The sequence below is a fragment of the Hordeum vulgare genome, chromosome 7H (assembly GCF_904849725.1).
Source record: "Hordeum vulgare subsp. vulgare chromosome 7H, MorexV3_pseudomolecules_assembly, whole genome shotgun sequence".
Lineage (NCBI taxonomy): Eukaryota > Viridiplantae > Streptophyta > Magnoliopsida > Poales > Poaceae > Hordeum > Hordeum vulgare.
Window position 1 is genome coordinate 599195125 of NC_058524.1, and position 21210 is coordinate 599216334.

Below are 21210 nucleotides of genomic sequence, written 5' to 3' on the forward strand. Positions count from 1 at the left end.
CCTGAAACATCAAGGAGTTTTTCTATAAAATGCAAAATACGGTTCGGCACCGACTAAAAGATGGACCGCGGGTTGATTATCTAAAACTGTGAGGACTTTTCTGCAAAAGGACAGAAAACGGTTTGTTCTGACTTAAAGTTGAACCGCGGGTTAATTAACTGAAACTATAAGGGCTTTTCTGTAAAATGACCGATGACGGACGACAAAAGCGCGCAGGGGAGATACAACACCTCTTGAAGCACTGTTTTTGAGCCTAAGTGTTTTATAAGTTAGTTATTTTTATATATACAACATCTATTGAAGATGCTCTAATAGATCGCGGCACTGTTTTTGAGCCTAAGTGTTTTATAAGTTAGTTATTTTTATATATATAACATCTATTGGACATGCTCTAATAGATTGCGTTATGTGAAGTTAAGAGAAATCTAAGGGTTATGAGTTGTCTGTACTTTCCTTAACAGTGACTTTGTAATGTCTCAGCTAAACTATTTGTGAGGTCTTACAGCGAGATCCGTGTATTTTTTTTTCTTGTTTCTCTAATGTTATGTCATTTAATTGAGACTTGATTAAGTATTGAGTCGACTAAGATATAGCCACACCATTTGCTTATAATTACGGTGCCTGAATTTTCTAACCATCGGTAAGATGTGGCATGCATCGCACTCGTCCAAGTTTACACAACATCCGTCCTCATCGAAGAACTTGCTAGCCTCTCTGCCGTCGCTACCCAAGCTCCCGATCGCCATGCCATGCATGAGCAGCGTTGGTTGCGTCAGAGCGGCTTCCTGTGCGCGGAGGAGGCCATGAGCACGGACATGGCGACGACGAACATGAAGAGCATGCTCCCCAGCAGCGTGTACGTCCTCCTCGACGACCTCCGGTACTCCCCGAACAGCACCACGCCCCAGAACGTGCTCACCAGCGGCAGCGCCTGCACGGAGTCCGCCGCCGCGTACCCGGCCGCCTGCCCGGCCATGAACGTGAACGCGTTGCCCAGCCCGGACACCATCCCCGCCAGCAGCGCCAGCCCCCTCCCCTCCCCGTCGGCGAGGTACGCCCGCAGCGTCGACCGCGGCACGCCGGCCACGGGGCGGTAGAGGCACCACACGTTGAGCGCCACGCCGACGACCAGCGAGGAGAGGCAGAAGTAGAAGTAGGCGGTGTAGACCACCAGGTGCGGCACGCCGTCGCGCAGCGTGTGCCACTGGTCGTTGGTCGCCAGGTTGAACGCCGGCGCGAACAGCGAGTAGCACACCCCCGCGAACGTCACGATCGCCAGCCCCACCAGCGTGTTGGACCCGAGGACCTGTGAGATGTTCATCTCCTCGATCGTCAGCAAAAGAAAACACATACTGTGTGTTCTTTGGTTGTTCAGAAAATGTCTGCAGGTAAATGATGTTCAGTTCTACTCCGAGAAATATATGGATTTTCATTGTTTCTTCGTTTTTTTGCAGGGAAGCTCTGCAGTTCAATCATGATAAAGTACTACTATTCTTCAGGTACCTACCTTGATTGATCTTTTGTCCTCGAGATCAATAAGGAAATCTGCTGTTCCTGCCTCGACTTTCTCCACCGCCTTTGGTAGTGCGGGCTTTGCTTCTTCACAATCCTTTGGTTCCTCTGTTGTCAATTGAATGATTATTACTTTTTTGACGGTGATTGAAAGATGATCATTTTCTGATTATAATGACACAAGTTGTTTCTTTGAAGGGAAAGTACCTTCTTCAAGGAGGCGCTGGGTGAGATCTTCCTTTGCAGTGTTCCTGTCAAGAATTCAGCAAAGTGATCTTCAGATGCAGTGCTTAAAATATTCACAGATCCACAACTAAAATTTTGGTGAAAAGGAAAGAAGCCCGTTCCTTACTTTCACCAAATGGAAAGGAAGAAGCAGAAGCAGAGATGAGACTGTACCCAGTAGAGTAGTTTCTGGAGTTTGATAGCTTCTCCTGGTTGTCAGCAGCATTAGAGGAGTGGACAAGTGAGCCTAGGCACGCTGCAATCAGAAAACATCCGACGCCGGGGAAGAGAACCTCCGCCCTGTTGATCCGGCCGTCCAGAAAATAGTTCAGTGTCGTCCCTACAACAGTAATTTCAGTCATTCACTTATCTTCAGATAATGATGCTGGAACAGCTGCAGCTTGAAACATCCATGTACTTCCTACCTATGACAACCTTGAGACTTGAGGCCATGACCTCGGTGACCGAAAGCCCGACGTATGCCCAGCCGTACTGCGTGGCCACGGTGCCGAGGGTGATCACCACGCCGCCCGCCAGCGCAAACATGATGGACGGCCAGTAGTCCTGGATTGTTCGTTCAATACAGATATAGTTAGGACAATTGCACCATCATATACACTGAGCAAAGCCTGATGTACCAACTGAACTTGTGGCTTCACTTATGTCAGTTAAACTTCAGTTCAGAAAGGCTGAAAGCCAGGCCAACTTCAGGTGCTGTCTGAATTTCAGTCTTGCATATACATGTTGACCCTTTCTTTCTATGCGATGCGAGGAAGGAATGACGACAGTGATAATTGAGCTACCTGCGGCTGGGTGAGCTGAGTGAGGAAATTGGGCGTCTCCGGCGTGTCGCCGCCGATCTGGCCGAATGTGAGGGCGATCAGCACGGCGGCCAGGAAGTTGGTGATGGAGTAGTCGAGGTACGTGTGCTGCGGCAGCCGTCCCCGGCGCTCCAGCACGGCGAGGACGACCGGCCAGGTGCCGAGGAGCACCAAGGCCGCCGCCATCAGCCCGATGGCTCCGCCGATGTCCTTCACCAGATACATCTGATCTTTGTGACGGCGGCTTCAGGAAATTGTGAACAACAGTCAGTACAGGTAAGAAAGATGACGGCTTTCCTTAAAAAACTGAATCTGTCTACACATCAGACCCAGCCTCGGTTACCACTGAAAAATGAAGATGTTAACTAGAGAAGAGCTCTGGATGGAACAGTTCAGCAAGTCAACATGCAAGAAGATTCATAGGTCTGCCTCTGCCCGGGAAACCACAACCATCATGTATAAATAAGCACTTGCAAGGCATTAGCAAAGGAAAAAAAACATGCAAGATGGACCAGGAAGCTCTAGAATCTGCTCCGGAGACAGATCTGGGAGTGGGAGAAGGAAGGGAAAATATGCTTAAAGCGGCATGTTCCTTTGTCAGAAGAACAATGGGGGAAGTCAGCAGTGCATGTGCAAGGGGTAAAAAACTAAAAATGCTCTTGCATCTTCTTTTGTCAGAAAAGAATCGTTGAACAGCCAAGCAAATCGCTAGTAAAACGGAATGAAAAAAATTGCTCGAGGAAGAGCAGAAGCGGCGGTGGTAGATCGAGCTCAAGCTTTCAGATCCTACGTACCAGTTACGGCCAACCAAAGATGAGGCTGCTCTTGCTGATTGTTGAGCCCGAGAGTGTGTATGTGTATGGTGTATATATGCAGTCCTCCACCGGAGAGTGCCTTTTTTTATGAATGTTTGTGGTGTCTCTGGAAGCTCCACGGTGAGCTGAGCTGTGGATATGTGATGAGGAGAATGGAGATTGCTCACGGACCGTGAGAGGCTGGCGCGGGTCCCGCCCATGAGGTAGGCGTGCTGTCCGCTAGCGTGCTCTTCATCTGCTAGGTGGACTGTACTCAATTATTGCTTTATCTTAATCTGCTTTACTCCACACGATATAAATACAGCAACTTGATCACAGCTAGGGTAGTCATAGGAGACGGAGAGAAGAGGTGCCGCTGAACCACAGGTGCCTAGTCGCACATGCTGCTCAGTTTAAGGACCGCCTGCAACACGTGAGACGTGAATATGGATGCAGCGGGCCAGCGGATTGTCGGTCCAATTAGAGCATTTTACAGGAGAAGACTCCTACCCGTCTCAAACGTTCGGACAAACTTGCTGATTTATGACCGGTTAAAAAAACATGACCTATCTAAACCTTTCAAATTTTTCATAGACATACGGATTTATCGACACCCTCCATATTCAGTTCAAATCTAGAACGGATATGGAGCAGCCTGGGCATGCTTGGACGTGTCCGTCACGTCCTACCTAACAGGCCCGGCCCACCATTGTTCCCTCAAGGACCGCTCCTCCACACGGGCATCGACGGGTGCTAGTGCCTGTGTCGTTGGTCTGCACGCGCACTCCGGAATCGGAGGCGTGCGCTGTCCACCGTGAAAGGCAGGGGGCAAGGGAGAGGGAAGCGGCGGAGCAGTCTGCACACTCCCGTCGCGGGATGCCGGCGGAGCCCAACAAGGACGAACGCCTCCTCGTCTAGGTGTACCGCACGCCGGTCCCTCACGACGGCGAAAACGGAGGCTCGATGCCTTCGACGAAAGAACGCCAAGACGCTCCTGCTTGCTATCAAGCAGTCAGAGCGTGTTGCGAAGGACGTAGCGGCGGAGGCGGCTTGGATCATCAAGCCAAAGCGGGAAGAGGACGAGGCGGTCCATCGGATGAAGGGGCTCATCGTCCTTTCCGACTCCAATGACGAAGACGGTGCTTGATCACGTATAACACCTCTATGGCATGTGTGTAGTATGGATATAAAATGTCCGATATAAGATATGGAGATGCCGAGTACCAAATTTAAGGGTTGTCCGGCCAGTGCCCACAGACGTGACCGGGCGCGTCCGCAGGTGTTTAAGGATTCGTATTTGCAGGTTGTGGCTGTTAGAGCATCTACAACTGGATCCCTCAAACCCTTCTCAAATGTCCGGGCAGACCGCCCACTCATGAAAAAGCGACACAGACGGGCCCCTCAAATCGGTCATAAATGCCCGGGCTGACCGGCACCACTCATTTCCAGCCCAAATATGAAATGGATATGGGGTATCCCGGACGCGCCCGGGAACGTCGCCTGCCCCGCAGTGCCCCGCGTTGGCCCGCATCTACCCCACATATGTTCGTCCCCATTCGCTCGTCGGACCAAACCCAAGCCACTACACTCCACTCTCCTCAACTCCCATCCGCCACCCAAGCTCACCGCCAGCATAGCGGGCAGCGGATCTGAGTCCTTCAGCTCCAGGCCCGTCGACCAGGAGCTCGTCACACGCGACACAGAGGAGGAGATGGCCGTCCGTCTTGCGCTCCGTTGCTCCCGGGAGGCGGCCGCATGACAACAGCGCTCGGACTTGCAACGCCGGGAATCCATTGCGTCCGCAGAACCGATGCTTGAATCCGGCGTCGCTGCCTCACCGAAGACAGTGCGTTTCGTCTGGCGTCTGTGTTGGGGAACGCCGCATGGGAAACAAAAATTTTCCTACGCGCACGAAGACCTATCATGGTGATGTCCATCTACGAGAGGGGATGAGTGATCTACGTACCCTTGTAGATCGTACAGCAGAAGCGTTAGAGAACGCGGTTGATGTAGTGGAACGTCCTCACGTCCCTCGATCCGCCCCGCGAACAATCCCGCGATCAGTCCCACGATCTAGTACCGAACGGACGGCACCTCCGCGTTCAGCACACGTACAGCTCGACGATGATCTCGGCCTTCTTGATCCAGCAAGAGAGACGGAGAGGTAGAAGAGTTCTCCGGCAGCGTGACGGCGCTCCGGAGGTTGGTGATGATCTCGTCTCAGCAGGGCTCCGCCCGAGCTCCGCAGAAACGCGATCTAGAGGAAAAACTATGGAGGTATGTGGTCGGGCAGCCGTGAGAAAGTCGTCTCAAATCTGCCCTAAAAGCCCCATATATATAGGAGGAGGGAGGGGGACCTTGCCTTGGGGTCCAAGGGATCCCCAAGGGGTCGGCCGAGCCAGGGGGGAGGACTCTCCCCCCCCCAAACCGAGTTGGACTAGGTTTGGTGGGAGGGAGTCCTTCCCCTTTCCCACTTCCCCCCTTTTTTTTTCTCCTTTGATTTTTATCCTTGGCGCATAGGGGACTTGTGGGCTGTCCCACCAGCCCACTAAGGGCTGGTGTGGCTCCCCAAAAGCCTATGGGTTCCCCGGGGTGGGTTGCCCCCCCGGTGAACTCCCGGAACCCATTCGTCATTCCCGGTACATTCCCGGTAACTCCGAAAACCTTCCGGTAATCAAATGAGGTCATCCTATATATCAATCTTCGTTTCCGGACCATTCCGGAAACCCTCGTGACGTCCGTGATCTCATCCGGGACTCCGAACAACATTCGGTAACCAACCATATAACTCAAATACGCATAAAACAACGTCGAACCTTAAGTGTGCAGACCCTGCGGGTTCGAGAACTATGTAGACATGACCCGAGAGACTCCTCGGTCAATATCCAATAACGGGACCTGGATGCCCATATTGGATCCTACATATTCTACGAAGATCTTATCGTTTGAACCTCAGTGCCAAGGATTCGTATAATCCCGTATGTCATTCCCTTTGTCCTTCGGTATGTTACTTGCCCGAGATTCGATCGTCGGTATCCGCATACCTATTTTAATCTCGTTTACCGGCAAGTCTCTTTACTCGTTCCGTAATACAAGATCCCGCAACTTACACTAAGTTACATTGCTTGCAAGGCTTGTGTGTGATGTTGTATTACCGAGTGGGCCCCGAGATACCTCTCCGTCATACGGAGTGACAAATCCCAGTCTTGATCCATACTAACTCAACTAACACCTTCGGAGATACCTGTAGAGCATCTTTATAGTCACCCAGTTACGTTTGCGACGTTTGATACACACAAGGCATTCCTCCGGTGTCAGTGAGTTATATGATCTCATGGTCATAGGAATAAATACTTGACACGCAGAAAACAGTAGCAACAAAATGACACGATCAACATGCTACGTCTATTAGTTTGGGTCTAGTCCATCACGTGATTCTCCCAATGACGTGATCCAGTTATCAAGCAACAACACCTTGTTCATAATCAGAAGACACTGACTATCATCGATCAACTGGCTAGCCAACTAGAGGCATGCTAGGGACGGTGTTTTGTCTATGTATCCACACATGTAAATGAGTCTTCATTCAATACAATTATAGCATGGATAATAAACTATTATCTTGATACAGGAATTATAATAATAACTATACATTTATTATTGCCTCTAGGGCATAATTCCAACAGTCTGAACACCATGGCGGAAGCGCAACCCCTCTATTGGCACGCTGAGCACGTAGCATACCCGTCCTCAGACGATGTCATGGCGTGGCGTGCCCGCTTGGCGAGGTAGCGGGCACGGAATGCAACGGAGGCCCTCACGACAGTGGATGTTGGAGAGGCGGAGTCACACTCTTCGGCGCCTCATAAGGTACCAATGCGGGCGACGCAAACGCGTCGTAGTGGACGTCGGCTCCTTACAGGAAGGATCCATCATCGACCTCACGTCGACTGTCACCGTTCGGGTTATCGGCTCTGGCGAGGAAGAGTAGGGCATGGGAAACGACGGGAGTCGGCTAATGTTCCATGTTCTATTCTACCTCACCGTTGGCCGGACCGACACTGTAAGGGACGTATCAAACTGTCATACATGGATCCGTCGGGTGAGCTTCATTTAGTACTCCCTCCGTCCTAAAATTCTTGTCTTAGTTTTGTCTAAAAATGAATTTATCTAAATACTAAAACTTGACTAGATACATTCGTATCTAAACAAATCTAAGACAAGAATTTTGGGACGAAGGAACTATTAGGTTTATGTTACATGTAATATTATGAATGAATTTAAGATTTTCAATTTAAGGTATCACAGCATCTCCAACAGGCGCGCTATACAAGCGCCGCGCCGTAAAAAAGGCAGTTTTTAGCGCGCGCGCGCAAAAACGGTGCGCGCGCCATTTCCAATTCAGCGCGCTGGCCGAAACGCAATCCCGCGCCCATTATTTGCTGCGCCGGCTCCCGCGCGCGCGACTCTCCCGCGCTCGCTCCTGCTTTCTCCTGCGTTCTCTCCTGCTCTCTCCTGCGCTGGCTCTACACTCTCCTGCGCTCGCTCTGCACTCTCGCGACCGCCCCCATCCGACCGCGCCGCCGCCGCCGCTCGCGCCACCGTTCGGCGCTTCCCCGGCCTATCCCCGAGCCGCCGTCGCCGCCCACGCCCGCCGGCGACCACTGAAGCGCTTCCCCGGCCTGTCTCCGCTGCGGCCGCCGCCCGCACCCCCGGCGACCGTTCAGGCGCTTCCCCGGCCTCCCCGCGTCGCCGCGCTTCCGCCCCACCCCCTCCTAGTCCGGACGGCCCTCGCGCGCCTCTGACGTCCGAGGAACGGCGCCCGAGCGCTCGCTGCCGCGCCGCGCCCGCAAGGTGTTCGACAAAACGCCTACAAGGTATGTATTGCTTCAAACTTATGAATTTGGTGCATGTTTTGAATTGTAGTTTTTATAGTATAGTATTGAACATTGTAGATGAGTTCGTCGTATGATTCTTCCGAAGAAGAATTTGATATGGAAGAGAAGGAGGATCTTGCAATGATCATAGCTATGCATATCAATAAAAAACCGAAGCACGGTGGTTCGGTTATGGGTCGGGAAATTTTTTGGAGAGATAAGATTGATGCCCATAACAAATTGATGAAGAACTATTTCGTGGAGAATCCCACATACCCGGAGTCGTATTTTCGTCGTCGGTTTAGGATGAGCACAAACTTGTTCAAGCGCATTGCAGAGAAACTAGCGAGTCATGACCGATTTTTCCAGCAAAGGAGGAATGCCGCCGGAGAGCTCGGGCATAGCACCTTTCTGAAGGTGACTGCCGCTTTGCGTATGTTGGCATACGGTATCCCGGCTGATTTAGTTGATGATCACTTGGCTATGGGTGAGAGCCAAGCCATCATGTGTGTCAAGCGCTTTGAAGTGGGAATTGTGCAAGTGTTTGGCGAGGAGTATTTGAGATCTCCCACTGCTGAAGACGCCCCAAGGCTATTGGCGATGAACAAATCTCGCAGCTTTCCTGGCATGCTTGGCTCAATAGATTGCATGCATTGGAGTTGGAAGAATTGTCCAAAGGCATGTCATGGGCAATTCCACGGCCAAAAAAAGGGTTCCACTGTAATGCTTGAAGCGATTGCCGATCATGAGACTTGGATTTGGCATGCATTCTTTGGAATGCCTGGATCTTTGAATGACATCAATGTTGTCAACCGGTCACCACTGATGAATAAGATTGCGAATGATGAGTTGCCACCGGTGCAGTTTGTAGCAAATGGCCGTACGTACAACTATGACTATTATCTAGCGGATGGCATCTATCCAAAGTAGCAAACCTTCGTGAAGCCGTTGAAAAAGCGAGAAGGTAAGAAAAATCTTGATTTTCACAATGCTCAGGCGGCTGCTAGAAAAGATGTGGAGAGAGCATTTGGGATTTTGCAAGCCCAATTTGCTATTGTGAGAGGACCGGCTAGATTTTGGGATCAAAAAATGCTTTGGTACATCATGCACGCTTGTGTGATCATGCACAACATGATCATCGAGAATGAGCGTGGCCAAGATGTAGACTACTCACAGTATGAGCTCTTGGGACATCTCGTGCGAGTGCGACGGAGGGCTGAAAGGATAGCCCGTTTTGTTGCCTCGTATCATGACATTCGGCGTCCCGCAACACACAATGATCTTCAGAAGGATCTGATTGAAGAGTGGTGGGCATGGCATGGACGACAAAGAGCATGATTTGATTGTATTATTTGTATTGTATTTTTCATGAACTATTGGTTGTGTTTATTGCATTATTGGTTGTACTGAACGATAAACTATTTGTTTGAGTTGTAATAACTATTTATTGTTGATTTATTTTGTTTGTTTGATCGTTTTTTCCTATTTTTTGAAATGTATATGTGGTTTGTGCCTGCTGCACGCGCTGCATTTTTTGGCACTGCTGGAGCGGCATGCACGCGCTGCATTATAACGTGGCTGTTGGAGTCAGCGCCTATCCCTGCGCTAAACCAGACGGCGCGCGCTGTAAAAATATTTCTTTGACGCGACGTGAAGCGCGGCTGTTGGAGATGCTCTGAGAATATTGAATGCATCTTCGCCATCGATTAATATCGTGAACTCACGCGGGCGCGTCTGCGGACTGGTCGGATTTGGAAAATGCGGTTCTAGATGTCCTTAGCTGTCAAATTAAGCTGCGATGAATGTACTGTGCCAACTCAGCCTTGCACGCGCGCGGACGTGGCGTGCCATGGAGTATAAAATTCTGATGATGGTGCATGGGCATGCATGGCGGCCGGTGACGTGGGTGCCGTGCATGGAGGCGGAGGACATGTGTCTACGGGCATCCCTTCGTTCCAGACTTCCGGTGGACCTCCACGAAGGGTCGAAGGCACAGACCAAGGCCGGCTGGCAGCTCTCTAATCCCGACTTGTCGGTCGGCGGAAACCCACCCACCCACCCACCGCAGTAGGCAGTAGTAAAGCTGGCCGACCATCGACAACAACAAACTTGACGTATCGGAAAAAAAATTGACGTGAAAGTTTTCACCAAGTAATAAACCAGCACACATATATATATACGGCATTAACAGTCACTGAAATGAGTTGATCTACACGTCTAGGTACATTCAGTATGCAATACAACATGGCTGGATGTGTGTAGCAAAAGTATTAACCTACTCACATGGCTGGATGTGTCTAGCAAAAGCAACAGTCACTGAAATTAGAGTATCAACGTTTGTGCAGAGCGTCCGGAAGACAAGAAAACGGTTCGTGCAAATCAAGATGCTGCCATTTCAGTCATGATCCCATCTCAGTCGCCACGTACGCAAGCATGTAGATGATTTTCCGGTGGATGTGCATTTTGTATTGCATATTGGATGTATCTAGACTCGTAGACCCATTTCAGTCATCACCCGAACCATGGATCAGCTCGACGTCGTCGTGGCCAGCGGGGCGCCCCCACAATTGGAAAGAAGTTTATGATGGGCCGTCGCCATCGGGATTATTCAAACCTTGGAGACGTACGTATGGTTGATCGAGACTACTCGTCGTGTCTGTACGTCTCGACATGGGGCGTGACGTCTGGCCTTTTTTGCTCCAACCAACAACTTTTGCCGCGGTCCCCTATGGAAGAAGCTATGTATCTACTCCCTTCGTTTCTAAATATAAATCTTTTTAAATATTTTATTAGTAAGCTATGTACAAAATAAAATAAATAAATATATTTTTTAAAATATGTTTATATATATTCGTATGTAGTCTTTTAATGAAAAATTTACAAAGACTTATATTTAGAAATAAAGGAAGTTGTAGCTACGGTTTCTTCAACTTGCTTGCGTTTTGTTGGCTAGCTCCTCTATACGTTCGTCTTAGATGAAAATTTACTTCCTTCCACTTTGTTATGAACGTCAACGTGTATGGATTTGTTCCCGGAAGGTCGAAACCATTGTTCTGACCTTGTGAGTGACGATAGTCACAAATTGAATTCAAGACGAAAGTATTTCACGATCTTATCCTTTTGGCAATGTCATGGACCGCGGCGTTTCAGCACAATACAGAAACAACGAGGTAGATAGCGTTTCTGGAAAATATGGAAACACCAGCCCAGATTGTGTTTGTGTCCTTGCCCACTGTCAGACCCAGCACGCGTTGTTCGCTGACGTGGCAGACCAGAAACGCCGATCCAGTTTGTAGATGGACGTGCAGCTCTCAGCAGTCACACACCACTCACTCCCTTCTCCCCCATTGGGCTATCCCGAGCTCTCTCCCTTTCCCCCCTTTGTGTCCCTCACTTGGCCCCTCTCAAATCCTTGCAAATTGATTGAATTGGGTATGTCTATCCGGTGTCATTTCCGTTCCTTAAGGTAACCTCCTTCATCTCACACATTTTTATTGGTTGGATTTGTCTATTTGGATTGTTTTGTTCATGTGGTTCCTAACCCTAGTTTTGAACATGGTTCTACAATATGATGTGGCTGAGCATTGTTATTTCAATAGTGTTGCATTGTGATGTTGGTAAACAAACCTTATTGTTTGGGTTATGCCTAATGTTAAGATTTAGGGTTAGAGTTAGGGTTTGGATAATGCTTGGTAATGCTTAATTTGGATGGACAAAGTCGTTTTATTAGCAATTTGGTATGTTTATTGTACTTATGTTTGTCTTTTTTAGATGAAAAATATTGTGAATATTAATTATGTCGACAAAGAGGCATTCATGAATGTTGATATTGTTGACAAGTATGAGGAAGTGTTGATATATCTTGAGGGTCCTAGTTATGATGAGGTTGTGGAGGAAACAAGGACAAGATTAAAGTGGGTTGATGCAAGTGACCAAGTTGAATTAGTAGGAAGATATAATGTTGGGTCGGCACACAAGTGTCGAATGAAGACAATGCCTATTAGGTCCAATTTGCATTGGGCTGCATATAAGGAGGTTGTTGCATCGTCGACAATCAAGTAACTAGAATTGTTTGCAAGTAAGATGGAAGGTCCTCTTTTTCAAGTTGACTTGAACCAAAACTTGGTAGATGATGTTGAGCATAAAGTTGAAGTGCAAGCCAATAAGTATCCCAAATATGAGTTCGCAGGTAGTGCACCTAGTAATGATGGTCATGACTCCCAGGAAGAGTATGAGAGGCAGCACAACAATGTGGGTGACGTAGAGACTCAAGTAACATGGATCCTGACATTATCTATCAACGTGCTTGTGTGGATGACTCGGATGATGAAGGCCCGGTGAATGAGTTGGACGAGGATGGCTTCACTGAGAAAGTTAGGGATCACAAAGTTCCCTCATTTTGTGATGCTAGCCTTGCAAATAAGGCTATAGTCGACGGTGACGTGAGCAAGACAACTGAGGCTAGACAGTTCCCAAGTAGTACACCCGACGAGATTTCGATGTCTTACCTAAAGAAAGGTTTGATGTTTGAGCACATGCTAGAATTCAAGATGTGGTTGTGTGAGTATGCTGTCAAACACCACATACCTTTGATAGTTGTTCACTCTGATAGCAACTAGTGATACAGCATGAAATGTGAAGTAGAAATATGCAAATGGAAATTCAACGGAAAAATCACAAAATATAGTTGGTGGAAGATAACAAGTTGCAAAGCCACTCACCAATGCACACCGCCGACCTAGAAGCATGGAAGACACACCGTCAACTAACCTCGGAATTCATCGGTTATAAATACCAAAAATATATAGCCAAGGATCCAACCATTAAAGTGAAGTTGTTGATGAGTTGGGTTGACGATAAGTTTGGATATAAGGTCAAGTACGGGAAGACATGGGAGGCTAAGCAAGTCTATCTTAGAATTTTGTATGGCGGATGGGAAGAGGCGTACAACATGCTACCCAGGTTGTTGGGAGCGATGTCCTACAGAAACCAAGGAATGTACCAATATGTTCAAGATATTGAAGGAGTGTTCCGTAATGCCTTCTAGACGTTTGGCCCATGCATTGCAACTTTTGAGCATTGTCGTCCGGTTATGTCTGTAGATGGAACATTCTTGATAGGCAAATACAAGGGCACACTCACTATAGCAATGGCACATGATGCTAATGGCACATGATGCTAATGATCAGGTGTCGCCTTTGGCATTTGCTTTCGTGGCCGTCGAGAACCAAGACAACTAGGAATGGTTCATGAGACTAGTGAGGACCACAGTCATTCCTTCAAATAGGGAGGTATGCATCATATCCGATCGGCACCAAGGCATATTGAAGGCCGGGATATTCACATTCCAGGGCATGCGAGGCTTCACCATCGATGGTGTATGAGGCACTCTGTTGCAAACTTTTACATGGCTTGTAAGAACAAGGATCTTTGCAAGGATCTTAACTCCGCATGTGTAGCCTTCTCGTTTAAGTCGTTCACTACTCCGTCAACGGAGGAGGAGAAAGAAGAAGAGAGGAAGAAGAAAAAAGAAAAGGGGCCTTGCTCTACACAATAGAGCACTCTGGTTCTCATCATGCATTTTATTTTAAACCTTCTCGTCGCCTACATTATGATCTTCGAACTTTAAGTTGCTATGGACTACTCCGTGTGTACTCTAAATTGCTATGGACTACTCCGTGTGTACTCTAAATTGCTAAGGACTACTCTATGTGTACCCTATGAACTCGCATGTGTATTTTCTAGTTCTGCTATGTGTTACGTGACATTTTTAGTGTACCAAAAAATGTGATTGTATAGCATGTGTGGGGCATTTTCTGTTCCTAGACAGACGCCAAAGGACATGGCGTTGCTATGTTTCCTGGAAACGCCAGGACAGTTCGTGTTCCAAGCATATAAGCCTCCGGATTCCCTGGCGTTTCTTTAAGACAGGAGCTGCAAGAGACATGCGAAGGGAACGTTTCCCTGTGGGCTGGAAATGCAAAGCCATCGGTGTTACCAGCCTACATGGAAACGCCATTGTCTATGGCATTGCTGGCCTACTATGGCAATCACAGAACTTTCAGCTCTACGAAAATTTCTAATATTGTCACAACAAAATTAACAAGTCCATCACACATAGCATTATCACATATTTTCACAAGTTAAGGACACATAGTACTAACAAATTCACGAGACATAAACCATAACAAGTTCATGCATTCAATTCTTCCTCCCTCTTTTCAAGATGGAAGACACAAAGCTATATGACAAGTTCAGGAAACATAAAGCATCAGTCATCACTTCACTTCCTCCCTCTTTTCGAAGGTAACTTGCCCTTTTTGATGTACCCCTCTGGAGTGCTCTGCCATTGTGGACGTCGACTAGTTCTTGAACTAGCTTGTCGTGCTTGTTCTGACGGCTGAGAAGGTTGAGTTGGCTACGGAGCTTCTTTCATCTGCGAAGCCCCGAGTTCCACATAGTGCAGAATCGCTTCTTTATCTATCTACTATTCATCTTCCTCAATCCGTGCTTGACTCGAAGAAGCACGAGCTCCGCTCAAAGAAGCATGAGCCCCGCTCGAAGAAGCACGAGCTCCCTCAAAGAAGCACGAGCGGAAGAAAGCACATCCATTCTATAATAAGCACGTGCCCGCACATCCGTGGATGAACCAGCGTGGAAAGAGAGTAAAGTGGCTAGGGTGCAGCAATGATTCACGACTTTGTGCATAAGGAAATATATTGACATGTTAATATGCAAAAAAAGTTACAATGAAAGAAATAACAAGTTCATATTAACTAGGCCTCTAACCTGTAGAGTACTCCTAACAAGCTCGTCCGTTTTTGAACCAGGGGCACGGCGAAGCACCACATTACTATCATTGATACATCTCCATAGCTCTGTGCCCTGAATAGAACGTATGTGGCACACCACTCACAAAGAAATGACACGTGCTCATATTTCAAAAGAGAGGCACAAGAGAGACATACCCCTCGGTCATGCAGAGGGCCATAATCTAAGTGTGCTCCAATGGTCTCCCTAATAGAGATGTTGAATGCACCATCAAAGGCCTCACTTGGCATTAGGTCCAAGAAATCGACACGAGTCCACACACCCTTGTGGATAACTCTGTACTCTTTGCGAAGCCACTCTAAATGCCCTAAATATGCCCCTTCGTCGTTGTCGGGTGTGTGATCATTTTCCACTCGAGCATTCCTCTGAGAATTCCATATGTCCACCCACATAAGGTGGTGATCCTCCCAATTTGTGTCATTCTTGTTATTTTACCAACTCGTCCTACAAAGCATGAGAAGAATACATCAGTTTCATTTTTCGTGTTACACATTGATCAACATGTGTTGTAAAAAACTCTCACCTATGTAGCAGCACACTTGTCTCAACATAGTCTGGCAGGGCGCATTGTTGTACTCCAAATTGCTTTGAAAAATGATGTGGAAGATGCATCATAGGAAGCATTATCTGTCGGTACAAGAAGGATAGTGTCGCCGACCCCCAACTTCACTTATCATCCCAATTACGAAGAGGGTCCAAGAACATACATAAGGCCGTGTCTCCCGTGCTATCCGGAAACACCACTTGGGTCAAAAGATTCCATAAGTAAGCCCTGGTATACCTCTACATAATAGCTGGACTCGCATCCTCTGACACTCATAAAAATGTTCTTGTAGCCACGGGAACAACACCAGATGGTCTAGGATCCTTCTTGATTTCCTGAATCCTTGTTGGTGGTTCAACACCAACCAATCCTGGAACCCATTGTCGCCACCCCTGAGACTTCACCTTCCAGTTAAGAGCCTTGCCCTCGATCAGTAGCCTGGAGATCATCGCAATATCCTTCAAAGTGATGGTCATCTCACCAAGAGCAAAGTGGAAAGAGTGCGTCTTCGGCCTTCAACGGTCCGTAAGGGTGGTAATGGCTGTAGAGTTCAGTGAGGGTGGTGTGCCTTTAAACTTAAGCACAAACTGAAGAAGATCTGTTCTTCTAAAATAAGGCTTGTAGTGACGGTTATATATGAGAGATTCACGCGGGTTGTGGCCCCTCAACCAAAGAACTGGTGGAACCTAAAAAAACGCACATTTTTTTATTACTTCTCTCAACTTGTCGCAATATAAAAATCAAACAATGTAGAAATATAAAAATCAAGACAAATTTGGAGGGGGAGATAAGAATGGACATCCTGCTTGTTTAGCTTGTGCTTCGCAAGCAAAGTCATCATTCATGTGTTAGCTTTCTCAAAAATCAAACGTGTGCATCGTACCAAAAAATCCATCTTGAAAAGCTTTTTGTATTTTGCTTAGTCTGAATTGTGTATGCTGAGATTTTTAGTCTATATAATACCTGTCAAACACATACTACCTCCGTCTCAAAAAATTTGTCTTAGATTTGCCTAGAAATGGATGTATCTAAATACTAAAACTTGACTAGATACATTCATATCTAAACAAATCTAAGACAATTTTTTTGAAACGGGGGAGTACATGTCAGAAAAATTGACACATCTTTACAGGATGCTAAGGTCATGAAGCATATTCAGGATTTGATAAGCTTACAAAAAGCTGTGCAAATGGGAAGTCATGGTTTCATGGATAACACTGCCAACAAGTCAACAATTGCTAACAGGCATGCAAAATCATTCAGCCACTTACCAACACCATATAAACGAACTAGGCTATAGAACCAACATTGTCGGATCATATCACCAACACCTAACACCTAGGACCTAATACTAACAAACGATAGAACATCATAGCGCATAACATATATAACTATTTCCTTCAAGTCGCCTTCTGCTTCTTGGGCATCCTGTATCCACCGACGACACAGGCATGGTCACGCTCAAAGGGCTCCAGGGTCACCTGCTCCGAAGGCTTGAACTGCTCAAGCTTCAGCTTCTCAACTTCAGCAGCAAACACGGCCTCGGGAGCCTGGATGGAGTCGATACAGTTGGCCTGGCAAGAGGAAGAACCATTACATAAATGCAACATTTCCAGGAAATCATGTTCCAGGGCATATGCAATGTTTCTTGAATCTGTAATCAGTACATACCTTGATTGAAATGACAAAGTGACCACCATTCTTCAGGAAGTATGAAGCATTAAGGGCCAAGATCCTAGCCTGCAGGAGAGAAGATAGTTTGACAGGTTTAAGAATGATAGTACAGTTTAGTATCACCTATGAATGTTTTCGCTACTTAACAATGGCATATTGGTTGTTCAAGCTGATATTGAACACTAAATTTCAAAGATGAACGACCTGCATATAATGTTTTTACCAACACATAAGATAATTACAATTCTTAATCTTGGTTAATATAATCATCAGTATGTTGGAAGAGATGAAAGTGCAGAGACTAAATGTTGTAAACAAAGCAAGGTACAATTTAATAACCAAACATAAAGATTTCGAGTTTTGACACTTCACAACAATAACCGGCTGTCTAACCCTGCAACCTTGAAAACGTGTACATATCAGTAAGGCAACACCGTAAGTAGTTTCAAGACAGTTTCACCTTAAGAGGAAATGACCTACCATATGCTAACATAATTCTTAGTATTATAGTACGACACATGCCACACCAAAGATCAAAGTTTCTATCAGCAAGGGGAAAGTTGCAAACCAAATCGGCAAAAGGGATAAGCAATTATACTTTTATCAAATCTGAATTGTGCAGTGGCAAGGTTCAACATCAAGCAAGCATAAATCAACCTTCCAAACTGACAGTTACAAATAAGGAAAGAACCATGTTACAAGAGGCGAATTATTGAAACCATTGAAATGGAATCAACTCATGCAGCATTCAAAGTGAAGTAAGAAATCCAAGTGTAATCAAAATCAACACAACAAATATGGTGATACAAGTAGGAATTCTGGGCATTAAGAGCATCAGAGACTCGATTTTGCATCATCCATTGTGATGTCCTGAAGGGGAATCCGAGTAAGCTCATCATCAGCAATAGCACCAACACAGCCAAAGAAAACCAGGAAAGCAATGCAAACTGATAAACCATAATGGAAAGAAATAATCTGATGTAAACCATAATTACAAAATCTAAGCGGAGCAGTTCAAGTACTTGTATACATAAATGGTTAGTGCTATTGATAACCATTGTAATGGGAATAGTTTCATGTAACATCCAATGTGATGACATCAAAAGAGAAGCCTAGCAAATCCAAGATAAATAAGAAATGGACTGGCGTTGGGCATAAAATGCATCAGATACTCGATTTTGCATCATCCATTGTGATGTCCTGAAGGGGAATCCGAGTAAGCTCATCATTTGCTAAGCCCCAATGTAGCCACAGAAGGTGATCCAAACATAGCAGTCAATGACATACCACAATGGATAGGCCTGCCCATAGGCAAATGAGCAAATAGTTATTGTGGGCATTTATATGATGACAGGTATACCTGATCAGGCTGTGCAACATCTGAGAAGATAACATCAACCATGCCGACCAACATGCGGTACTTCGCAGGGTGCCTAGCATCCTCAATGATGGGGATCACATTGGTCCTCTTCTTGGCCATGTTGACAAGATCCCTGCCACTGCGGTGCGAGAACTCCACAGCATACACCAGCCCAGTCTGCAAGTGACGAGATTTCTGTAAGACCACAGCTCACATAAACAGAAGCATTTGATCAATAGTGAGTAGCTATGATGTCTCACCGGTCCAACAATATCAGACACATGGGACACCGTCGTTCCTGAGGCGGCACCAAGATACAGCACACGAGCACCAGGAGCCTGAATTAAGAAGTGCAATGTCAGCATATAGACAATGTCGTACGCTAATCTACATCGCAACCTGAAACAGCAAGGTTTGAATACACGTAATACATGCTAAAGCACAACGAACTTACAATCCAGATGTTGTCGACACCTCCAAGAACGGCGGCAGCCAGCTTTGATCTGAAGGGGTTCCAGACCCTGTACTCAGCCTTGGTCCCGTCCTCGTTCTGCAATACCAGGGCAGAAATAAGCATACTTTGTTTGATATATGCACAATGAACACAACAGAGCAGGAAATCTGATACCACAGGGAAACAATCATCTAACAAGAACCTGTGAACAGACGATTGCACTCAAATCTAAGCTGGTTTTAGTGAAGTTGATTGATCTATCGACGTCCGCTAGTGGCACATAACCGATGTTGATATGGTGCCTCTAAGAGTAAGAGCGGGAGCAGCGGGCACTGACCTGGACCGAGACGCGCTTCTCGCCGTAGACGGACTCCCCGGCGGCCATGTTCTTGGTGCAGAGCGCGTCCTCCTTGGCCTTGGCGATGAAGACGCCGTCGTGCTTGTGCGGGATCACGACCACCTTGCTCCCGCCCTTCATGCCGGGCGCCCCCCTTCCCCCGCCACGACCGCGGCCCCTGGGCGTCCTGCCGCCCCTGCCACCCCGGCCCCCGCGGCCGCCGCCATCGCTCCTCCCGCTGAAGCCCCTCCCCCCGCGGCCGCCGCCGTCGCTCCTCCCGCCGAAACCCCTCCCGCCGCGTCCTGCGTGCAGCGTAACAGCGTCTTCGGATGAGATCGGGGATGTGAGGAAGAAGAATAGGGCCGAGGGTAGGGCGACGGACTGTTACCTCCTCGTGCCGGTGGCCTCATGGCGTCGGAAATTTGTTGCTGCCGCCGCCGGAGATGGAGGGAGGAGGAGGGTAGGGTTTTTGAGAGGGTTGGCCTCCGCCGGGGGAGCGGTAATTTTATAGACGAAGAGTAGGGCCCATTTTCTTGGGGGAGAATTGGACTATGGCCCATTTAAGAAAGACTGGTTGAAACAGGCCGAACAATATAAGATGGTCCTTCGGCCCATTTAAGAAGAACTACCTTAGTGGGACGAAAGTATACGATGGACTTGCGGCCTAATATATGGTCCGCCCATTTGGAAATAGCCAGATCACAAAAAAAAAGAGAGAGTTGGAATTAGCCCATCTTAACTGAGAGTCAGAACGTCAAGGCACGGGCCCGCTCGTTACTTGTTCGATGCCCGGTAAGGGACGCGTCGAGGAGAGGTTTTGCATCGGTTTCCTTTTTCGTTTTCTCGATTTTTTCTTCGGTTTTTATTGTTTCTTTCTCAGTTTTTATTTATTTATTATATTATTTTCTTTTTCGTCCAAATAAGAAGTATTTATTTATGTGTGTTTAACGTATTCCAAATACATGATTAGCGTTTATTTTCAAAATAGGTTTTCACGTCCACTTTTTTTACGTATTATACATCTTTGTATAAACTAGCAAAATGGCCCGTGCGTTGCAACGGAATAAAAAACATCATAATTTTCAACGGCGATAACCATATTTTGCTACATCACCGAAATACATTATAAATTTCATTTTTGTGAAATCATATTTTTGAAAAATATTTGAAATTGTGATAAAAATTCAAGTTCGTGAACATTTTCTAAAATCAGGAATATTTTTTTGCATTCATGAACATTTTAGACTATTTGCAAATATATATTCTTAAAATGTGAACATTTTTAAAATAGTTTTCTTGAATCATCGAACTTATCTAGAGTCGACACACACAATAAATCTAAATATTGCAACGTCTACATTTTCATCCAGTGAAACTTGATGGAGAAAAATGAGGATATGTGACCCAGTGACAGTCTGCTCGCCCGAGCTCTTGGTGGAATTTACTATTATGGTATAGTTATGGATTTGATAATAATATATTCTGTCAGTTGCTACGAAAAATCTATGAATGCAAACTACCAACAACATATTCAAATCTAGAAGAAAACTGGAAAACTTGAGGGACAAAACAAAAAGTTTATGTTGACAGCAATACTCCTCTAAATGGCATATACTGTCAGATTTTATTTTGTACTGAAATTTTTAGACACCAAAACCTGAAATGTAATACAATTCAGAAAAAAAAAGAGGTAAAGGAGATATTGAAATTAAAAAGCAAAAATAATAATTTAAGAAAGGCAGCAACAGGGATCAAACTCAGGTCTCCCGGATGATAGAGCA

The 21210-nt window shown here is 46.6% G+C and overlaps 2 protein-coding genes and 2 non-coding genes across 6 annotated transcripts; all 4 read right to left on the reverse strand.

Annotated features, from left to right (window-relative positions):
* Positions 1-530: 530 nt before the first annotated feature.
* On the reverse strand, positions 531-3536 carry LOC123407384 (ureide permease 1-like). 3 transcript variants are annotated; one of them, XM_045100509.1, is made up of 7 exons: positions 2902-3269; positions 2541-2802; positions 2163-2301; positions 1912-2077; positions 1720-1763; positions 1508-1620; positions 531-1382 (listed from the first exon to the last, which is right to left on the reverse strand). In XM_045100509.1, the coding sequence occupies exons 2-7, from the start codon at positions 2781-2783 to the stop codon at positions 567-569; spliced, it is 1521 nt and encodes a 506-aa protein (XP_044956444.1). In that variant the 5' UTR covers positions 2784-2802; positions 2902-3269; the 3' UTR covers positions 531-566. The 3 variants fall into 3 exon arrangements, with proteins under 3 accessions (XP_044956444.1, XP_044956443.1, XP_044956445.1); XM_045100508.1 differs by lacking the exon at positions 2902-3269 and adding an exon at positions 3353-3536 and having other exon boundaries at positions 532-1382; XM_045100510.1 differs by lacking the exon at positions 2902-3269 and adding an exon at positions 3353-3527 and having other exon boundaries at positions 589-1306.
* Positions 3537-16795: 13259 nt separating this feature from the next.
* On the reverse strand, positions 16796-19854 carry LOC123407385 (rRNA 2'-O-methyltransferase fibrillarin 1-like). Its single transcript, XM_045100511.1, has 7 exons — positions 19818-19854; positions 19430-19731; positions 19093-19188; positions 18899-18976; positions 18639-18815; positions 17276-17344; positions 16796-17178 (listed from the first exon to the last, which is right to left on the reverse strand). Exons 1-7 carry the CDS (start codon positions 19837-19839, stop codon positions 17005-17007), a joined length of 918 nt encoding a protein of 305 aa, XP_044956446.1. The 5' UTR covers positions 19840-19854; the 3' UTR covers positions 16796-17004.
* Positions 18109-18183, reverse strand: LOC123414505. The gene has a single exon (XR_006614448.1). It is a non-coding gene; the product is annotated as a small nucleolar RNA snoR60 (small nucleolar RNA).
* Positions 18439-18513, reverse strand: LOC123414504. Its single transcript, XR_006614447.1, has one exon. It is a non-coding gene; the product is annotated as a small nucleolar RNA snoR60 (small nucleolar RNA).
* Positions 19855-21210: the final 1356 nt, after the last annotated feature.